Source organism: Motacilla alba, chromosome 1 (assembly GCF_015832195.1).
Source record: "Motacilla alba alba isolate MOTALB_02 chromosome 1, Motacilla_alba_V1.0_pri, whole genome shotgun sequence".
Lineage (NCBI taxonomy): Eukaryota > Metazoa > Chordata > Aves > Passeriformes > Motacillidae > Motacilla > Motacilla alba.
The window spans coordinates 54091330-54110701 of NC_052016.1; the positions used below are offsets into that span (position 1 = coordinate 54091330).

Below are 19372 nucleotides of genomic sequence, written 5' to 3' on the forward strand. Positions count from 1 at the left end.
AAAACAACAACAACAAAAACAAAACAGAACAAAACTACAAACAAACAAACAAAAGGTATTTTTTCTTGTCACTAATTGCTGAGGCAAGTGTCCTGTGCTTTTTAGAATAGCTGTGTAACACTTCATTGTTTGAGAGGAAAACTTTTAAAGCACACGATAGCAACAAGCCTATCAAGGCTCATTCCAACTGCAGTTCCTTAGATTTAAGCTGCTCTATGTATAGTTGAAGTAGTCTCCTTTTTGTTAAACTCCACAACTGTAATTTTGGGAGACAAGAACTGAAGCTGCTTTTCCTAGATAAACTGCTGGTACCTGTGGAAGGCAGGAGATAGACCTGAATGAAAAGATATTTTCTCCAATGAGAACTCATTTAATGCGCAGAATTACTTGCTAAATGTATTTTTGTGGAACCTACATGCTAACATTTACTTCTACAGGCCCTTACTACAGGACCATCACATCCTAACTCTTCTAAGCCTCTACACCTGACTTAGACACATTGACAAGTCTCCCAGCTGAGCCAAAAGGAAGAATCAATTAAGCATTTGATTTATTTGTTTTTATTTTTAATCAGGAATTAAATGGCTCTTAAAAAAGCATGTTCTGTCAGGATATGGTTTCCTGGTCTCACAAAGCCTCTTTATTTATGTTAGCTGTTAGAGTGAGTTAAGCAAATAAGAAACTAAGAGACTTCCAACTGAGACGCCTCTCAGTGTCCCTCTGCAGCCATCTGTAAATTTTATTGTTAGTTTTAATTCAGGAATAACAAAATTAATTAGTTTTTCTGTGTTGTTACAGTTTTCTTTCTCAACTCAGCTCAGAGTTTAAAATTGTTTCAGACCATTAGCTTCTTAAGAATTGGGACCTTTTTCTTTCTCAGTGTCAGCACTCAACAAAATATACAAACTAAACAAAATTAGAATAGTTCAGTGGTTCTGCACAGCCATTTTAACAGTTCATAATAATAATACTGGTAAGGCAACATAAGTTGTTTATAAAACACAATTATACACTTAGAAGATTTTCTTCCTCAAGAGCTCACATAAAAACAGCAAAGTGTTCATGGTGCTCCTGTTACACTTTTGCATGCTTCCATGAGACCTGATGTTTTAGCTCCATTTAAAATGAAAAGCATGAGAACTGTTTCCTTTTCAAGTATTTTGCTTACCCTGAATACTATTTGTCTGACTTAATGCACAAAGCAAGAACCACAAATGAATCTATTTTTAAAACATAGGGAATTCACTAAACTGATTTATTTAATGGCACACCAGGATTTGTGTTTTACTTACATGCTATTTATTGCAAAAAAATCAGCAAAATGTACAATTTGTTTGAGAAAACTGCAAACATTTGTCATTGCAAAAAAAAAAAAGGGGGGGGGGCAAGTTTCCTTTTCAACAGTATTTAAATATTTGTACAATTATTTAGAATTAATCAAAAAGAACGTTGTGTATTTACCTATATAAAAGCTTCAAATAACAGGTAAAGTTAGCTAACATTACAAAACCAAAACACATCGGACTGAAATATATGTTTGCATTTTTCTTTATTAAATTTATGGCACTTAATTTAATAGCAGAAATAATAATAATCATGGCTCCACAATCAGAAGCAGTATCATTTTCCAACTGTCACATTTCTTTGAGAACAAGGCCTTTATAATTTACTCAAAACTGAGGCAGACTTCATTGTGATTTTTTGTTTTTGTATTACAGCACTATCACAGCTGTATCAGCAAGCTTGCTGTTGTTTATTTTCCTTTGTATTCTGTAAGTTAAATTGCAGTTTCACTGTGCTGTCAAGTAGACAAGTGTAACAGCATGCCACTGGAAAATGTTTGACATTTGTTTAATGTGGCTGATCCAACAAAAAAAAATCCTTTCATTTAGCATTTTCCTTCCATTTTTTATTTTTTTAAATTTTTTACAAAAAGCTAATGTTGAACATACTGCATGACATTACCAAAAGTATTACAAACTATAAAAGAAAGAGTGTGAACTAATAATCAGATTTCTCAAGGGCTGTAGTGAATAACAAAATAAAACCAGCATTACATTGCAGCACCTTTAAACAGGTAACAAAAAACAGTGCTCTGTGTACACCAAAAATGAGTTACTCAATTGTACTATTACTCATGTTTGTGGAAAAATATATATATATGTACACACACAAAGGCACACACACAGGGGAAAAAAAAGGAACTCAAGCATTTAGGAATCTGAAGACTGAGTTTTGGTGTTCCAAAAAAAAAAAATCATAAAACACCATATAATAATGTTCACAGATTTTATATCATCCACATGCTTTTTCATTAAACAAAAAATGACAGGCTCTAAAAAAAAAGTAAATTAAATACTTAATTATTTCATAATAACGTAAATGCAATCAATGCATGACATGATGTGGCATGTTAAATCAAGTATCATTATTCAGCATTAAAATAACTGTACCAGTTTACATGTACTAAACTATCCTTTAAATGTTTACAGTGTGATGCTGCAGCAAATTTATAATCAGATCCAGCTGATAAGAGTATTACTATGAATGACATGAATGTCCACAGAACGCAAAAGAATACAGATATGCTTTGGAGTAATATCTCCAAAGTTAATTTAACTTTCACCCCACTTCCCATTTCATTGTATGTCCAGTCTTAAGATTAGTACATTGAAAACTGACATTACCCTTTCAGAAACATTACATTAAATTCTAATAAGGAGTTATAATTACAGGCTTTATCTAACAGAAAGCTAAGCTTTGGTTATATAAAGTGCAGTTCAACAATATGCCAATTAATGTTGTGCATACATCTAATTTTTGCAGCTCAATTTCCTTGCAAATTCTAAAAAAATATTCAGGTTTTACAGTTTGCTTAACAGCAGGCTCAGTTAAGAAAAAAAAAATCCCATTTAAGTAAATTTCAGTTCTAAGTACCCCCGTACCATCCACCTTTGTGCATGACACTTCTAAGCTGCTTGGCACCATGCAACCTCTTGGATATTCCATAATCTGCACAATTGCATTTGTATGCCACCACTTGAAACACCTGATTCTTGACAAAACAGTCCCCTAACCTCTTCAAATAATTTATACTTTCTGTTGTATGAAGTTTTCAAGTTTTATTATAATGCAAGCAGTACATTCCATCACTCTCATAGCAACTTCTGAAGTAAACCTATCATTGGGAATCTGTGGAAAAGGAAGTAAGTCAGGATACCTAGTTTTTAAGCTATCTACTCCATAAGCCTCCAATGTCTGAACGTCATTTGAAAGTCCTTCAAGTTGCTGACTGTACTCCTCTATTTTTTGTGCAAGGGCTGCTGGTTTTATGTCTTTGTCTGACTTGCCCTTCACAGCGTAGTCAGCTGCAATCAAGGCTAGTTTAGTAGAAAGGTAGCACTTAAAGCACACCCATTCATTGGCATTTTTATGAAGGTCATTTCGTGCAGCTGAAAAGTTGGCTCGGGCCTGCCTAAGCCATCGACGTGCCTCCACAGGATTGCCAACGGACCTGAATGTGGGTGGGACGAAAAAGCGCTGGGAGCAAGAGGGCCCCGTGGAGGAGGGACACTTTTCTTTATACTGTTGCCTTTCAGATTTGTGGCTTGTAGCTTCCTGATTCCATGAAGTGTAAAATCTCTGAAATGAAAATTTATCTGACTGAAATCGAGAAGCAGAAGATGAAAATGGTCTCCTTGAGGCTCTGTCCATATTTTGATCCATAAAGGCCTGTTTTTCCATCCTGTTAATCTCATTCTGCAAATGTTTGAAAACCTCATTAGCTATATCAAGATTCTCTGCATTTTTATCTGGGTGCCATTTAAGATAGAGCCTCCTAATAATCTTTTTTCTTTCAGATTCTGGAAGCTTCCAAGCCTGTTCAATCACAGATGTCACTTCTCTTAATATTTCTGGCAACGAGTTTGACTTTATCTTTTTTGGAGAGTGGTGTTTTGAGGACATTGTTTTGTGGCTCTCTCTACCAGTGAAGATAGGTGGAATGGCCCTTGGTCCATGTGCTGGAAATTCTGTGGGACTGGTTGGGGTAGAAGGTGTGCTATCCCTGCCTTGAGAGCTTTCCTCTGGTCTAGAAAATTTGTACAAGTCAAGAGAGCTCACTATTTTATATTCACTATATCCAATATCAATCTGGTAAATCTTCCCTAGAAAACTGGGGCTTTCATCATCTTCTCTTTCTACTTCTTGAACAATGATTGCATAGGTGTAAGTAGGCTGATATGATCCATATATATCACCACCTTCAGAATCAACAAGGTAACCAACATATTCACCAGGATAAAATACATTCATTGGATCCATTAGAAGTGTATAGTGAATTTCAGCTGGTATAGGAGTGCCAGGTGTTGGTAGTTCAAGTTTTGATGGCTCAGAAGAGTCATACTTCACTCCTAAGCTGTCAAGCTTCTCACTGATCCGATAAATATCATTACAACCCAGCATGGCAATTAAATATGAGGTATCAGAAATCAGGTTGTCAGTTGCAGATTTTAAGGTCATGGCTAATGCTAAGAGGAAATTTATGTCCTTGCTGTCAGAATGCTGTATGTAAAGCAATATTACTGCATTTCCATATCTCTTCAAGAAAGCAAATGTTTCACTTTTGCTGTGGGGAATGGGAGCAAACCCTTTAACTCTTAATGTTGTTTGCAACTTCTCGAAACAGGAAACTTTCAAACCTTCTCGCAAAGCTTTGCAAAGTCTTATTGCTTTTTCTTCGTTAGCCAGAAAAGCATTGTCATTTTCATGCTTCATAATCCTAATGAGTCCTGTGATGAACTGCTCTGAAGACAACAGTAACTGTAACCTTCCCTGCAAAGAACATAACGCTCCAAACTGACAAATTTTGGGAGACTCTTCATCTAACTGCTCTTCAAGTATACTGCTAAGTAAGCGAGGCCTCAGCTTCTGAGGGAATAACATTATCAATTTAGTGTGAAAGCCATGGTCTTTGCCTAAGTAACACTGGCTGAGATCAACAAGCATCTGCACACCAATGTTACCTTGGATTCTGCTTTTGTAGTGGGGTGCATCATCAAAAACTAAGATACTAGACTTTACCAACCTACCATCTTGGCTGGGAAGGTAAAGGGCAAAATCTCTCATATTCTCAAGGTCATTCCTAACCTTTACAGAATCATTCTGAAGACTTTTGAACAGGCCTGAAACTACTCTTTTAACTGTGCGCATTTCATTAGGATCCAATTGCTTTCCTTCCGAGCTTTTATATATGCGACCTAGAACTTCAACATACTGCTTTGTTGAAATAATGTCTTCAGTGCCCAAATGTTTAAATAACTGATGGAAAGTACCAAGTTCTAAAGGAAGTTTGTAAAGATAAGGTTTAAAATCAGATTCATACTCAAGGTTTATTACCACCTCCTCAGGCTTAAGGAGCTTCCAACCTTCTTCCACCATCACAAAAGAAACTCCTCGAAGCTGAAAGCGGAATTCCCTCTTCTCTGTACTAAGAAACTCGTATATGCTTCTTAGGACCTTGGCCCTAGTTTTCACCATGTCCTCATCCAAAGTTGTTATATTGCATATGTTCCTGCAGTTATTGATAACTTTGTCCAGAGGAGGGTCCAAATTAACATTCAGCATGGCTAAAACTTGCTCAAGCTGTTCTTGCGCACCAAGACTACTCCCCTCTTGCTCTTTGATGCTTAAAGGTGTTGCTTTCTCGGGAAGAATAGGACATGATGTCCACAGCAACTGCAACACATCGGTCTGCTTGAATTTAGGGTTCACCTGTGCCCCGTTGAATCGTATAAGAGGAAGAGTTCCATTAACTTCTTGATACTGAGGATGAAATCTCACAAATTCTGCTGGAGCTCGCTCAGGGCACAGAAAAGGAATTAAAGACAATTCTTTCAGAAAATTTCCTGAAAAAAGGTCAGCTCTTTCTTGAAATATATGATGGAGAAGAACATCAACAGTATTCTGTAGTGTTTCTTTAGACCAGTTTTCTGTATTTGCTCGCATGCTGATTTCCTTAGCAAACTGCAGTAACTGCTGCTGTGAAATGATGAATTTCAATCCGATATGGCGCAGAAAAGTTACCCACGATGGAAGGAACGCTGCTTGATTTTTTGGTTTTGTAAGTTGCTCTAGCTTCTTAAAAAAATCTTGAGGTATAAAGAATTTTTCAGGCAGCATAACTTCAAAGACTTTTACAGTCCTGTCATAAAAGTACTTTGCAGGTTTTAACCTATTGCTTGCATCATGAATGATCAAAATGCTTTCAAGCTTTTCAAACAGCTGTTCTTTCATTTCTGAAGTTTCTTCAATGCTAGTTAGCCTATTCTTTAGGTAGATCAAATGTTCTAATTTTGCATCGTAAGACAGACTTTCAATTTTTGGCAAAAGATGTTTCAAGTACACTTCAAGATCATCCACAGAGACACAGCCAAGCATAGTGTACAAATCTTTCAAATGAACCTTCTCCTCAAGAAAAGCCGATGAAGTTGACTGTGTCCATCTGTCTACTTCTACTGATGGGATGCTTTTTGTGAGGACATAACATGTCCCATATTTTGCAATGCTGATGTATCGGCCACTGATTGATTTGTAACACGGAAGAGACTTTAAAATTTTAATCTCATCCTGAGATGTCAAATGACATAAATTGCAGTTGAAGTACATTAGGAGAGCCTCAAAGTCACTTTCTGCTAACTTTTCAGTCTTAAAAGTTGATGTCTGTACCATATATTGTATGGCTTTCAGAATGCTGGAGGGATTATCTATGTTTGCTGTACGTCCCGACAACAAAGGCACTAAAGCACTGTCTTTGGAGCAGATTTTGTTCAATGCCAGCTGAATACAGCCCGTTTTCATTAAAGCATGGAAGACTTTATCACTCTGAGCATTTGGAAAGACAGCTATATGCATGATGCTGAGTGGCAGCAAGACATCACACTCTGGCACAACCAGATGATTGGCTGAGACAGTAAACTTTACACCTGGAAGCAAAGTCCAGTCCTTCAAAGTTTCAATAACGCCATCGAATTTTGCTTGTGTATCTTCTTGCTCTTCCTTAATATTCAGAGACTCACTGATAAAATGCCAAGCACTTTTAAGCCAAGATTCACTTGCAAAGTTTTCCTTCCATTTCATACAATTTCTGGTTTTATACTCTCTAGGCAGCACAGATGATAACAATTCAGCAAAACTTCTGATATCAAAGACTTTTGCTACTTCGCTGCTGAGCAGAATATTGTTGTATCTCAAATACAATGTGTTCATAAAAAGATCCTTCCGTGATGGAATCAATTCATGGTATGTTGTCAAGAACTTTGGTCGTTTTGAATCAAAAACTTGCAAAACATTGTCAAGAGTAATGAGGAGTGGCAAACCCTCAATTTGGATTTCATTTTCTTCTGCATCTTTGAAACAGTAGTCAACCAGGAGTTTGAGGCTATGGAACAGTTTCAAATTTGTCTGCTGAAGACGACAGGGTAACTTTCCAATGTGGCAATTAGAGTCTGGAAAAGAAAATGTCATCAAAAACAATCGGACATCAGCAGGTGTCACATAGGAGACAGGAATATCTGCATCTACCAAACAGTGGTAGAGATTTGCAGTCTCGTCACAGTTGTATACCAAATTAAATCCAATTTCTAAGAGTAAATGCTTTAGTCTGTAAACATTTTCAGCCACTGTCTTCCGTGTTGTGATGTTGTATTCTGTGTTTTTGAGGTGCTGCAATTCATCTTGTAGCAAATTGTCAAAGAATGGTCTGCCTTTGTTCACAGTAGACATGTTAACCCATGTGATGATAACAGCAGAATGCAAATCAGAACCATCAACATTTGGAGCTCTCATAACAGGTAAAAGACGCTTCAAATCTTCATAAATGCAACTGTAAACTGCTTTCACTAAGCAATACCAGTCTGGTTGAATATCAAGTCTATTAACTGGGAAAAAGGATAAAAACTTTTTTAAAGTGTCTTTCACAGCATGAATAGGCGTGTTTTGCAGCACTGATACTGTAGGGTCAGTGCCTGGAAAATACCTCTTCTTCAGCTGAATCAGCAGTTCAACATAGGCTGGTGCTATCAGCGCTGTCATTAGACTACTATTCCAGTCACTTCTTACTCCAACACCGTTATCATCACGCCACAGATTTCTTCTTGCAGAGTCCAGAGCAAAGTGTCCATTCACATGAAAAGGTAATCCAGTTTCTAATGATAAGGGTAAGAAACAGAATGCTCTGTGGGGTTTTTTGTAATTGTGAGTAATGCAAGCCGCTACTCCACCACGAGGGAAAAGAGTAATGTCCTCATTCTTGTGGGCTGAGACCACACTTTTGGATACCTTTTCCATGGCAGAAAACCCTGACCTGTTACAAATTAACCAAGTGGTGAGATTTCCTTCAGAGTCTTCAGTATCCATTGTGTAAGTAATCTGCTGTACAGGTATTTCACTTAGCTGCTTCTTTTTAGTTACACTGTCGATCACAGATGCATGGAATTGCTTTCGTTTCAGTCTGTCTCCATCAGTGATTTTGCCTTGTACAGAATACAGGACATTCAGTGCTCCTGTTGTTTTCTCTATCTCACAAATAGAAATTTTCTCCATATGGTTCAAAAACATTAGGAGTTCTGCTCCATCTGTACGCAGCTTATCCAAAAGATTTTGGACCATTCTATCTGAGCAGGGAACCGATGAAATTTCTGATACTTTCGCCATTTCTCCATTTCGAAGAGGAAACCTAAACATCGTACAATTGTCCAGTTTAAAGTGATTTCCTAAGTAGAGATCCAGTACATCTGAGAACTGTGTTCTGAAATCTGCATCTAAATCTCTAAACATGCGGCCAGGACTTGTTGATGTTGAACCTGGTGCATATCTTGCATGAGGATCAAAAATGCAAAGTATATCATTGCCAGACAGGAAAGAAGGGCAATCTGTAATGTGATAAACAGAATTGAAACCTATACCATATTGTCCAGTTTTACAGGGATTTCCTACTTTTGTACCTTTTCCAAGGTTCTGGATTCCCCGAATATCATCTTCTGTAAAAGGCTGATTGTTGTAAACACACAGTGCTGGTCCTTGAAGTGGTGCCCATTTCTCATCAAATATTCTATCGGCTGGATGCTGTCTAGGATCAAACACAAAACAGATCTCTGTAGCTTTTGCATCATCTGCATTCTGAAGGAGCTCTTTCAGCATTTCTTTTTCTGAAGGGTAAGCATTCAGAATGCTTTTAATTCTACTAGTCAGTTTTTCTTTCTGGCCAAATTCTGTTCCAAGGGTAGTAAAACAGATATTTGATGCATATCTTTCTAAAGCTTTATGGCGTTTTGGTATTGCTCCAAGCTTCACAGCAACTTCTCTTGGAATATCGCCATGACAATATTTAACAGTTGTGTCTTTAACTTTTATCCACGGACAATCATTGTAACACAAAGATTTTGCAGGCAGAAGTGCAAGACGAGTATCTGGCAACAATATCTCACCATACTTTTTCTCACAAAATTCCTGCTTCTTCTCTCTAATGAGGCCCCATATTCCTTCGCTAATTATTCTCCTGCAGAGCTGAAAGTTGTCTTCTGTTAGTTGTTTGGTCGCTCTCTCTTGATTTATTAATTCCAGAACTACAGCAAAGTCTTCAACTGTGAAAGCCTGTCTTACACCCACACCTTCAAACAGCTCACGGAAATTATTTTTGTATTTGTTAGGCAATTGATAGAGATAGGGTGCTGCTTCAAAATTCAAATGAAAAGACACTTTTGATGGATCAGCATACACATTCTCAACCAAAATAAAACTACAGTTTGTTAGCTCTTCAATTATCATGGCTTTCGTTGATTCACTCTCTAACATCGCTTCATGCAGATATTTGTAACAAGCATTAGTGATGTTTTCTTGATACAACGTGATTCCATCAAATGACTTTGCAACTTCTTCTAACTGATTTATGACTAAATTAACAGCTGGTTTCTTCAGTAAACCCAAAAATTCTTTGACAGCTAATGACAAAGTACCACAACCTTTAAAAGAGTGGGAATTTTCATTAAGAATTGGTTGTATGAGGCAAACTATATCTTGATGATCAGCAGTGAAAAGATCATTTGCTGAAAACATTGCTTCAGGCTGAAAATCACTGCCTTTCCAGTGCAGTGAGAAGCCTGCTGGTTTGCTAAGGAAAGGAAGGAAAGGAATGCTTTGACATTTTGCAGCAAATTCTTTAGCTCTAGGATCTCTAGATTTTAATTTTTCATCAATAAGACTCAATATAATGCTGCTCCTGAGACAAGCTGCAGCATGATCAGTCTTGTTAATTTCAGCTACTGATTCTGCACGTTCTATCAGATCTTCCCATAAAATATCATCTTTAGCCATTCCCAACTGCACAAGTTTAACCAAAATAACAGGGTTAAGATAATCCTGAGTGGTACCATAAGGAAATCTTCCGTCCTCAGCATCATACAACTTTGCAACTCTTCCTTCAGGATGGATCAGTCTTGATGGTGTAACTAATGAGTGTCCATCCAATGAACAGGGAATACATGGAGTAGCACGAAGAATTCCTGAGAACTCCTCAACTTTTTCATTGAGAACATAACGCATCAGAGGATCACGTAGCTCTGGATCTATCTCCTGAATGTTAGGGAAAAATACCTCAGAAAAAAACTGTTTCTCAGAGAAAGTGTTCTCCAATAATATGTATTTGCATCCTGCTTCTTCAAATCCTGTCTTTACCCAGGATGGAAGATCTACAGCACACAGATTTTTGGAACCAGTTTTTTTAAGGTACTTCAGGAAGATCTTGAAAGCTGACGGCCCAACATCTGGCCGTTTCAGTATGGAGTCATCTAAAAACCTTACATTCTTCATGGAAACCCAAGACGAACCATCAGAAAACACTTTGATCCCTTCTTTGCTTTTCATGTGAGCTATGTCCTCATAAAACCCTTGACAAATAATAGAAAAATCATCGTGAACTGAATCAGGATCTGGCCACACTGCACAGTAACTGTAGTCAACCAGCTCACCATTGATTGCCATGTCACGTAAAACACAAAGGGCTTCTATGTAGGCTTTTACAATAACGTGCCTCATGAATACTGTATTCCATCTTCCTTTTGTGTCTGTTTTCCAGATCTCTTTCCGATTTGAAGTAACTGCAAAGCAGCCGTTTATGTGGACAGGTAAGCCTGTTTTTATTCGCAGAGGTAAGTAGCAGAATACTTCACCTATGTTGTTGCAATTAGGTTTCACAATCCATTTTTGATCCTGGGTTTCAGACAGCAAGACTCCTACACCACCACAGGGAACTAGGCCTAGTCTTCGTCCACTTTCATGCAAAGAAAATTTCAAAGCATCCCCAACATCCATGCAAGAACATATAAGCCACGTTGTTGAATCTACTGTTTTCTGTGGCAATTCATCACCTGATCTTTTCGTCTGTCCTGATTTAGCCATTTCAAAGAAAGCAGCTGGATCATCTTCAGTACCTCTGAAAAGTGGAGACTGTAAATCAGCAATCCGCCTGAACACGTGGTGAAATTCTTCTACTACTATCTGCAGGATACATGATGACTTTGGTGTTTCAGTGGGAAGCTTTTTAGTACTGCTGCTGCACACCTTCATGAGTTTAGCTGCTTCCTTTAAAACACTTACATTTGGTGCACTCAAGGCTTTGGAAGAACACAGATTTTTTCTGATAGTTACAACATCTTGTGCCACGCTGGGATCATCTGCTTCAATTTTCAAGTATTTCAAAACCATTGAATTTACACTCTGAGCAAATATTATCAGTCTGTGACCGCAAATGCTAAATTCATCCACAAGAGAGTAAATGTCTGCTGTGTTGTAGGATGCACTGCTGACTTCACTCACTTTAGCTTCCTGCTGAGTCCTAAAGGACAGCCTGAAAAGCGTTCCTTTGTAGCTATAGGGAGATTCTACTGTCAGTGGTAGCTGGCAACCAAAAACTCCTATAAATGGCTTAAACTGATTTGGAAATTTTCGCAGTCTCTTCTGTTGCTTGCTCCAGTTGATTTTGATGCCAGGGTTAGATTTATCTCTGATATGCTTACTTATATGGTTGACATTTGGATCAAACATAATCATGAACTCCCGGCTCAAAATAATAGGAACATCAGTGATATGATAAACAGAATTGAATCCCAGTCCAAATTTTCCTACTTTGTCAACTTCACTCCTTTTTAGAGACTCTCCTAATCGAGTTATATTTAGGAAATCAGAGTCAGAAAACTCAGAATTATTGAATGACCACAATGCTGGACCATGACATGCTGCCATTCCTGGATCCAGAAGGTTCTCTCTTATATCCATATTTCTTCTCATGTCAATCAGGAAATTACATTCCGTTGCATTAGCATCGTCAGCATTTTGAAGAAGTTCCTTAAAGATATCTGAAATGGAAGGGTATTCTTCCAATATGTTTTTAATTCTCACAGTCAGAGGCTCTCTTTGCCCAGATTGCTCAAACCCCATATTTTCTGGATTAATCAGTCTTGTGCTAAGGCATGGGACATTTAACCACTCAGCAGTTTTCATTGGTATGTCTTCATGCACCAAAATTATGGGTTCAACAGAATCCTCAAGCAGATCGTTTAAGTCATCAACTTTGATGTCACAGTAACAGCACTCATGAATTGGCTTCATTGCAAGTTTATAAGGAAGTTTGCCACTGTACAGCGGCATGGGCGTATGCAGACTCGCAGGGATCTGATTGCTGTACAGCCATCTTATGATGCTCAACATAATGTGAAGGCTTTGCTTACTCTCTTGTTCTGAGAGAGACTGCTCACTCTTCAGATATATTTTCTGAATGACCATAGAAACGTGGTCTGGTGTTAACTCCTCAATTGAACCACAACATTTAAACAACTGGTGAAACTTTGCCATAGTTTTTGGAACATAATGTAAATATGGCTGGAGATCAAGATCAGGAACTGACTTTATAACTGCTTGTGTGAGGGAACAAAATGTTTTACCAGTCCAAACCCAGGGAAACTTCAGGGCTTTAAAAGCTTCTTTCCCTTCTTCTAGATGATCATGCATAAATCCATAAATCTCAAGCAAGATATGCTGAAATTGATAGTAGTCCTCATCACTGAAGGTTTTAGAACTATGCCAATCAACTACCACCTTGAAATGTTTCAGGACTGCTTTTATGCTGGGCTTGGTGGGGATGCCAAGTGCTTTCTCTATATCCAACAGTACATTTTCCACAAGAGGAACTGAGGAACCAACCAAAATTGCGTGTGATATATCACACATTTCTGGTGGTGAACAAAGATTACAGTGATCTCCTTTCCAAACCAAGGACCCTGGATAATTTGGAGGCCTTTCCTTACTTGCAGGAATCCATTTTATCTTTTTCATCGCAGCTTTTGTTTCAGATGATTGAAGCAGCATATGGTTCTTGTTCAAAATTGTCAAGAGAGTTCTAGCTTTTCTTAACAGCAAATCATGATTGGTGTTAGAGTCAGCATGCAAACTTTCAATTTTTTTTGCCACTCTCAAGATATCATTTTCCTCAAGATTGGCTTCATTTTTTAAGCCTATTTGTCTCAGTGAATGAAGAATATCTGAGGATGTAAAAATAACAGGGGGGAAGCAACTTTCTTCCTCAGCATAAAACAAATGTTGCAGAAGTTCTACCTCAGGATCAAAGAGTTCGTTTGCTGACAGTATCTTTTCTGGTGAGATCTGAATAAACTTGAGTGGTGTCAGCCAATCTATCACATCTGTATTCTCATTTTTCAGAAAAGTCAGATTTTCAAGAACCCATTGCATTATCTGTGCTGTTTCATCATAGGAATAATAATCACTTCTTATGTCTTCTATAACAAACTTCAAGCAGTCTGTGCTCTTTAGCTGTTCTATTTTCAGCAAATTAGCTAAGCGAATAGTTGCTTCATCACTGCTGTCAATTATTGGAACAGAAAATCTTAGACCAGGAGGAATTTTGGCAGTGTGGTGTAATACCTTACTACCTTTTAGCCCAGTAAAAACAGGGACACTTTCATCAGATGATTTTTCAATTTTTCTAAATATTAGCAATTCCTGAATAATTCTCTTCTCTTTTTCATTTGCATCTGTTAAACTAGCTAAGAATGCCCTAAGAGCATCTTTATGTGTTGGCGGGAATGAGGCAACCTGATTGCATAGTTTCTGTAAGGACATTTTTTCCATTATTTGTAAAACAGCACTTGGCAATGGTGGATGCACGTATTTTTTTATAAGTGGATGTTGGATAGAAATATCCAGTTTCTTAAGTACAACTCCACCAATTTTCTGAATAATATCAGCTAAATATTCTGGGAGCTGAGTCTCAGATTCATCTTCCAGAATGATGGGTGATGGATTCCTAAATCTAACCAGTTCCACTGATGTTTGATTTTCCTCCAGCAGCGTCTTGGGGATAAGTGGCATTTCATCAAACACACTCAAGTCATCAGAAAAATGTATGTATAGATTCTTCCAGACCATCTTCAGCCAGGAAACTGATGGGTGCTTTTTTTCTTCCAAGCCTGGATACCACTGTACAACCACATCTCTCCCAGGCCACACGCTGTTCATAACTTCTTTAATGAGCCGGGCAAACCTTTCTGGGTTCAGGAGCTGCAGCTGAGTGCATGGCCTCCCTGAAATTACAGCACAAGGGAAAAGCTGTGAAAATCATAGAGCAGAGTTACTTAGCAAATGGCTTCAGGGGACAAAGAAATAAGAAAACAAGGGAAAAAAAGTCTACTCTGTGCCCTGTCTTTTTGTGGGAAAAAAAAAAAAATTGTTAACCACGACTGCAGATACCAGCTTCCTTTACTTTCAGGAGTTAATTAAAAGAAAATACATTCCATATTAGTATGAAAATATGAACAAATTGAAAATTATCAGTATGTTATTATATTTGTTAGTTTAGCACAAAGGTTCTCAGGCATACATAGCAACTAGAGATTTAAAATTGAACTACAAATGTATTTTTTTGTTTAGTTGATTCTTTATCTAACTTATTTCCCTAGTTGTAAATAAAAATCTAATCCTTTATTTGTCTATAATTGCAAATGTTCAAATAGATTTGAAAGATTATTTATTAGATACAGCAAAGTGGTTCAGGTGCAGCTGCTCTTACAACTAAAATTGACAATAAACTAGACTCAGGCAGGAAGTGTTGAAAGTCAATATGTTTTTATTCTTTTTATTTAAGTTCTCACTAAAAGAAATATGTCTTTACACTCACATCTTAATTATTATTAGGAAAGTTTATACTTAAAAACTACAGAACTTCTGAGAGTAAAACAGCACAGAATAAAAAAAATACTACTACCCTCCCAAAGCATCAGAAATAATGACAGAAGTGAAAGCAAGACATCTATTTGAATTTCAGATCTTTCATCACACATCTAGATAATATTGCCATTTTCTTGAAGGCAACAGCCCCAACAAAGATTGAGAGCAGTTACAGACATCCTTCAGAAAAAAATCTTTTTTCTTTCACTTCATGCCTACAGAGCTACAGACTCTGACAGCTCTACTGAACAGAAAAATAGGTAACACACTAGCCCTGCAAAAGTGAGGAAAACTTGCAGAAAGAGCCCATGGAAGACAAGAATCTACTCAAAAGCTAAACTTAAACCCCATTTTTTTTTTACTTTGAGAAGTTAAAAATACTGTTTTTAAAACTCTACAGGTAATCTTAAAGTACTAGAAATCTTCCCGCGTGTAAAATTATTAAATATATACAAATAAACCAATGAAAATATTGATAATTTCCATGTAACATAATTACAAGGTTTTCTTCATCAATATGCATTTTCCCCTCAGCTGTATTTAGAAATCTTTTCATAATTATGTTAGGTTGTTATCTCTTGGCAGCACTATTTGGCAAGATTTTTACAAGAAAGCTGGGGCAATGAGAAAAGCTAATCACCAAATTCACACAAATATCAAGCTTCAGTCCAAACCAGTACATCTTCAATTAATAACCATACCTGAAAATCCCCAGAGAAGCTGTTGGGCTAGAATATAATCAAATTCATTTTTAGAAAACATCCTCTGAACTACATATTAATACACTAAGTATAGAAACAGTTACTAACTAGACAAATACAGTTCACATTTTAAGAGAGTAAAAGTCAGATCTGTTTGTCTTTGAACAACACAATAAAAACAATTGCATCCCATCTCAGAGATTAAAATAATATTTAAAAGTTTAATTATTTAATATTAAAAGTTTCTATTTCTGCAATTGTAGCAGAAATCTCTCTGATGTAATTTCTATAGCTATATAAATAAAATTTTTGACAGATTAAGATTTCTAAACCTGTCAAAACCTCCTCTAATATTTATTATTTATTGTAACATACACATTTTATGGTAGTGCAGTTGTATAATTATGCAGAATCATTGACTGAATAATAATTTAGGAGGAGGGAGACTGAAAAGTAGGACACCTGAATCTTGTAAAGGATTATCTAATAGTATGTAATAATTCTGAGAACATTTAGAAGAATATTTGCCATATTTATTTACAAAAGTATGTTCTTCTAATGAATGAGAGGCATACTACCAAGAACAAATCCCTAGAAAAATATCATCCAAAATGCCAGAATAAAAGAGAGACAAAAGCAAGACTTAAATGTGACCCAGTAACTAAAAGGAGTAGAAATACTTCATTGCAATTCTGAGACCAAGCCTGCAAGAGAAGGAATGTCCTAGAACTCAGCAAGGGACTGGTTTAATAACATACAGGGGTTTTTCTGTTTCTGTCACCTCTGCATTTTCTGTCTAAGATGTATTCAAGCATATACTGTATTTTATTTTGGTTGTTTTGCTCTGTTTTTTAATTTGAACCTGCTTTTAGATTGCTTTGTGACATTCACTCAGAGGAAAAGTACATTTCTAGATGTACTTTTTCTACATGTCTAGAAAAGTACTTCTCAAAAATCAGCTCAAGATTTCATCACACAGAACAGGCATTTTTCAATACTAACATTGCTGTCTTATATAAAATCTTCATCCATCTAACCTCACTGTGGTTGTCTTGATACCTATATATACCCATTCCTTAAAAGGTACTATTAAACAGTAGCACCTTGGTCCTATGCTAGATCACAAATATTCCCTGTCTGGATACACAATTTAAAGTAGTCATTACTTTCAACTTTATATCCTGTTTAAAAATAGTGCAGAGGGAAATTACCAGTAGAGAAAAAAAAAATTAAGCATATTCTAATGCATTGACAGACACAGCATCCATCATCTAATAAGCTGATAGGACTTTGAAAATTCTGCTTTTTAAAATATGGGTTTTCTTTGTAATAATTTCAAACTTGATGTCCTTCGTATTCAATTAAAGTCACAGATTTAATATATTCAATATATTTTATATTAAATATTTACATGTTTTACTCTATGCAAAAAGTTACTCAATTATTTTAATTTTTTCATAGATGCTTTGCCATAGTTTAAAAATTTATCATCTTGCCTCAGGATTACCTTATTTTTCTTTTGTGTTTGATAAAAACATGGAGAAAGGAGAAGGTCTAGAACTCAACAAAAAGAACAATAAAGAGGAAAGATTTAAAGGATTGAAAGGGAAAAAAGGTCAAAACATAGAAGAAATAGAGACTAAATGACTGAAGGTTATAATAAAGGATACTAAGAAAAGCAAATCAAGACTGTGAATAACAATATTCTAGTTCTAACATCTTCAGTCTAAGAAAGAGTTCTGATGAATCAAGTAATAAAAAAAAAAAAAAAAGAGACAAGAATCTTGTCCTGAAAAGTACATTTTCTAGACATTGAAGAACCGCTTACTTTTAAATAGTATTAGCATATGGTGAACTAACAAGTGGCTTGACTTGTGAATTGTGTTTACATGAAAATATTTCTGAGATTTAGGCTTCAAATTTATCAGTCAAATGGTAAACACAAGGGTGGAAAGGTAAGTGCAGAAAAACTCTGAGAAGAATAGATACCAGAAAAAAAATTAATTGTGAAGACAGTTAAACATAGAGGTATATTATCTATAGATAAAACAAACTCCTTCACCATGTCTTTTGATCATGACTGGGAGTATTTCAGTAGGTCCACACTGACATAACCATAAACCATGAATTAAAAATCAGGAAACAAATGATAAAACTATTTGATCTACTGTATGCTTGAGGCTAGACACTTTAACTGATTTAACCTGGTTTAAAACAAATGTACTGAAGCGATCACCTGCAATTGTGAGTTAAAAGATGATCCACAGTACTAAAACCATGACACAGCTATTGCATATGCAAATACTATAAATATAAAACAGAATTAAGACTGTTTATGTGGAAGAATACTATTTGAATAAAATTCTTCATCCTTGAATACATTTTGCTAAATTTTATCACAAATTTTCATCTTTCTTCCTTTGCCTTTTTGTTCATTTATAATTTTCATTTGTGTCATTTCAATTCAAAAAAATCTATCATATCTTAATGGGGGTTTTTTTAGATGATTGTCTTATTTATGGGAACTCAACTTCAAGAGACATTACTTTGAACTTGGGGTTAGAGCTAGTCTGTTTGAACCATTAAAAGCTCTGTAAGAAAATACAAAAGACACATTACCTCGGCTTTTGGCAGCTTCTTTCAAAGCAGCAAGGACCTCAGGCTTCAGGTCATCAGACAGTAACCTTCCCTCCAGGCCAGGAAAGAGTGATCTAGCACACCATGAAAAAAGAGAAAAAAAATAAAAAAAAAGGTCCCCCACACTTAAGCAAAGCCTCATTTATTTGTGTTACTGTATAGACATCACCAGCGTGGTAATCATCATGGTAGAACAGAGTAGCATGCAAAGCAATCATGTGCGCATGCACTCTAGGGCTTTCAGTGGGTATTTTCTGACAAATAGAAAAGTTATACATTTAGAAGCAGAGAGTAGTAAGAAAGTAATTTTTTCCAACTACTTTTCAAAGCAGGTCTAAGGAAGTTTTCTTTGATAGAAAAACTGGGATTAAAAAACTACTTTCATCTATTTGTACTCTAACCAAAAAAAGAGTTAAAATAGCACCTACCATTCTATGTCTCTTAGAATTCTGCTTGAAAAGTTAACATAAAATAAAACACATAATTCTAGAATGTCACACAGACCTGTAGATTTGAAAAGATCTACAGATTTCAGAAGATCTGCAGTCAATACTTAAAATTATTGTGCCAAGAGTCAATCTCATCCTCCCCTTCTCTTACTTTGGCACTTAAAACTAAATCGGCTTTCAGGGCTTTGGTCTTTGTGAAATCAAAAATAAATAGCCAGTTTAATTCTGTTTGCAGGTGTGTTCATTAGACATAAACCAACATAGAATCTTGTTCTTCCACAGTTACTAGAA

The 19372-nt window shown here is 36.3% G+C and overlaps 1 protein-coding gene across 2 annotated transcripts in view; it reads right to left on the bottom strand.

Moving 5' to 3' along the window:
* Positions 1–1276: 1276 nt before the first annotated feature.
* The window catches only part of SACS (sacsin molecular chaperone), a 54759-nt gene continuing 36663 nt past the window's right edge, over positions 1277–19372 (bottom strand). For both annotated transcript variants that reach the window (XM_038159518.1, XM_038159527.1), the window contains 2 exons: positions 18615–18706; positions 1277–14651 (listed from right to left, as the gene is read on the bottom strand). In XM_038159518.1, the coding sequence (XP_038015446.1) occupies positions 3091–14651; positions 18615–18706 (11653 nt within the window). In that variant the 3' untranslated portion in view covers positions 1277–3090. The remainder of the gene's footprint in view (positions 14652–18614; positions 18707–19372) is intronic.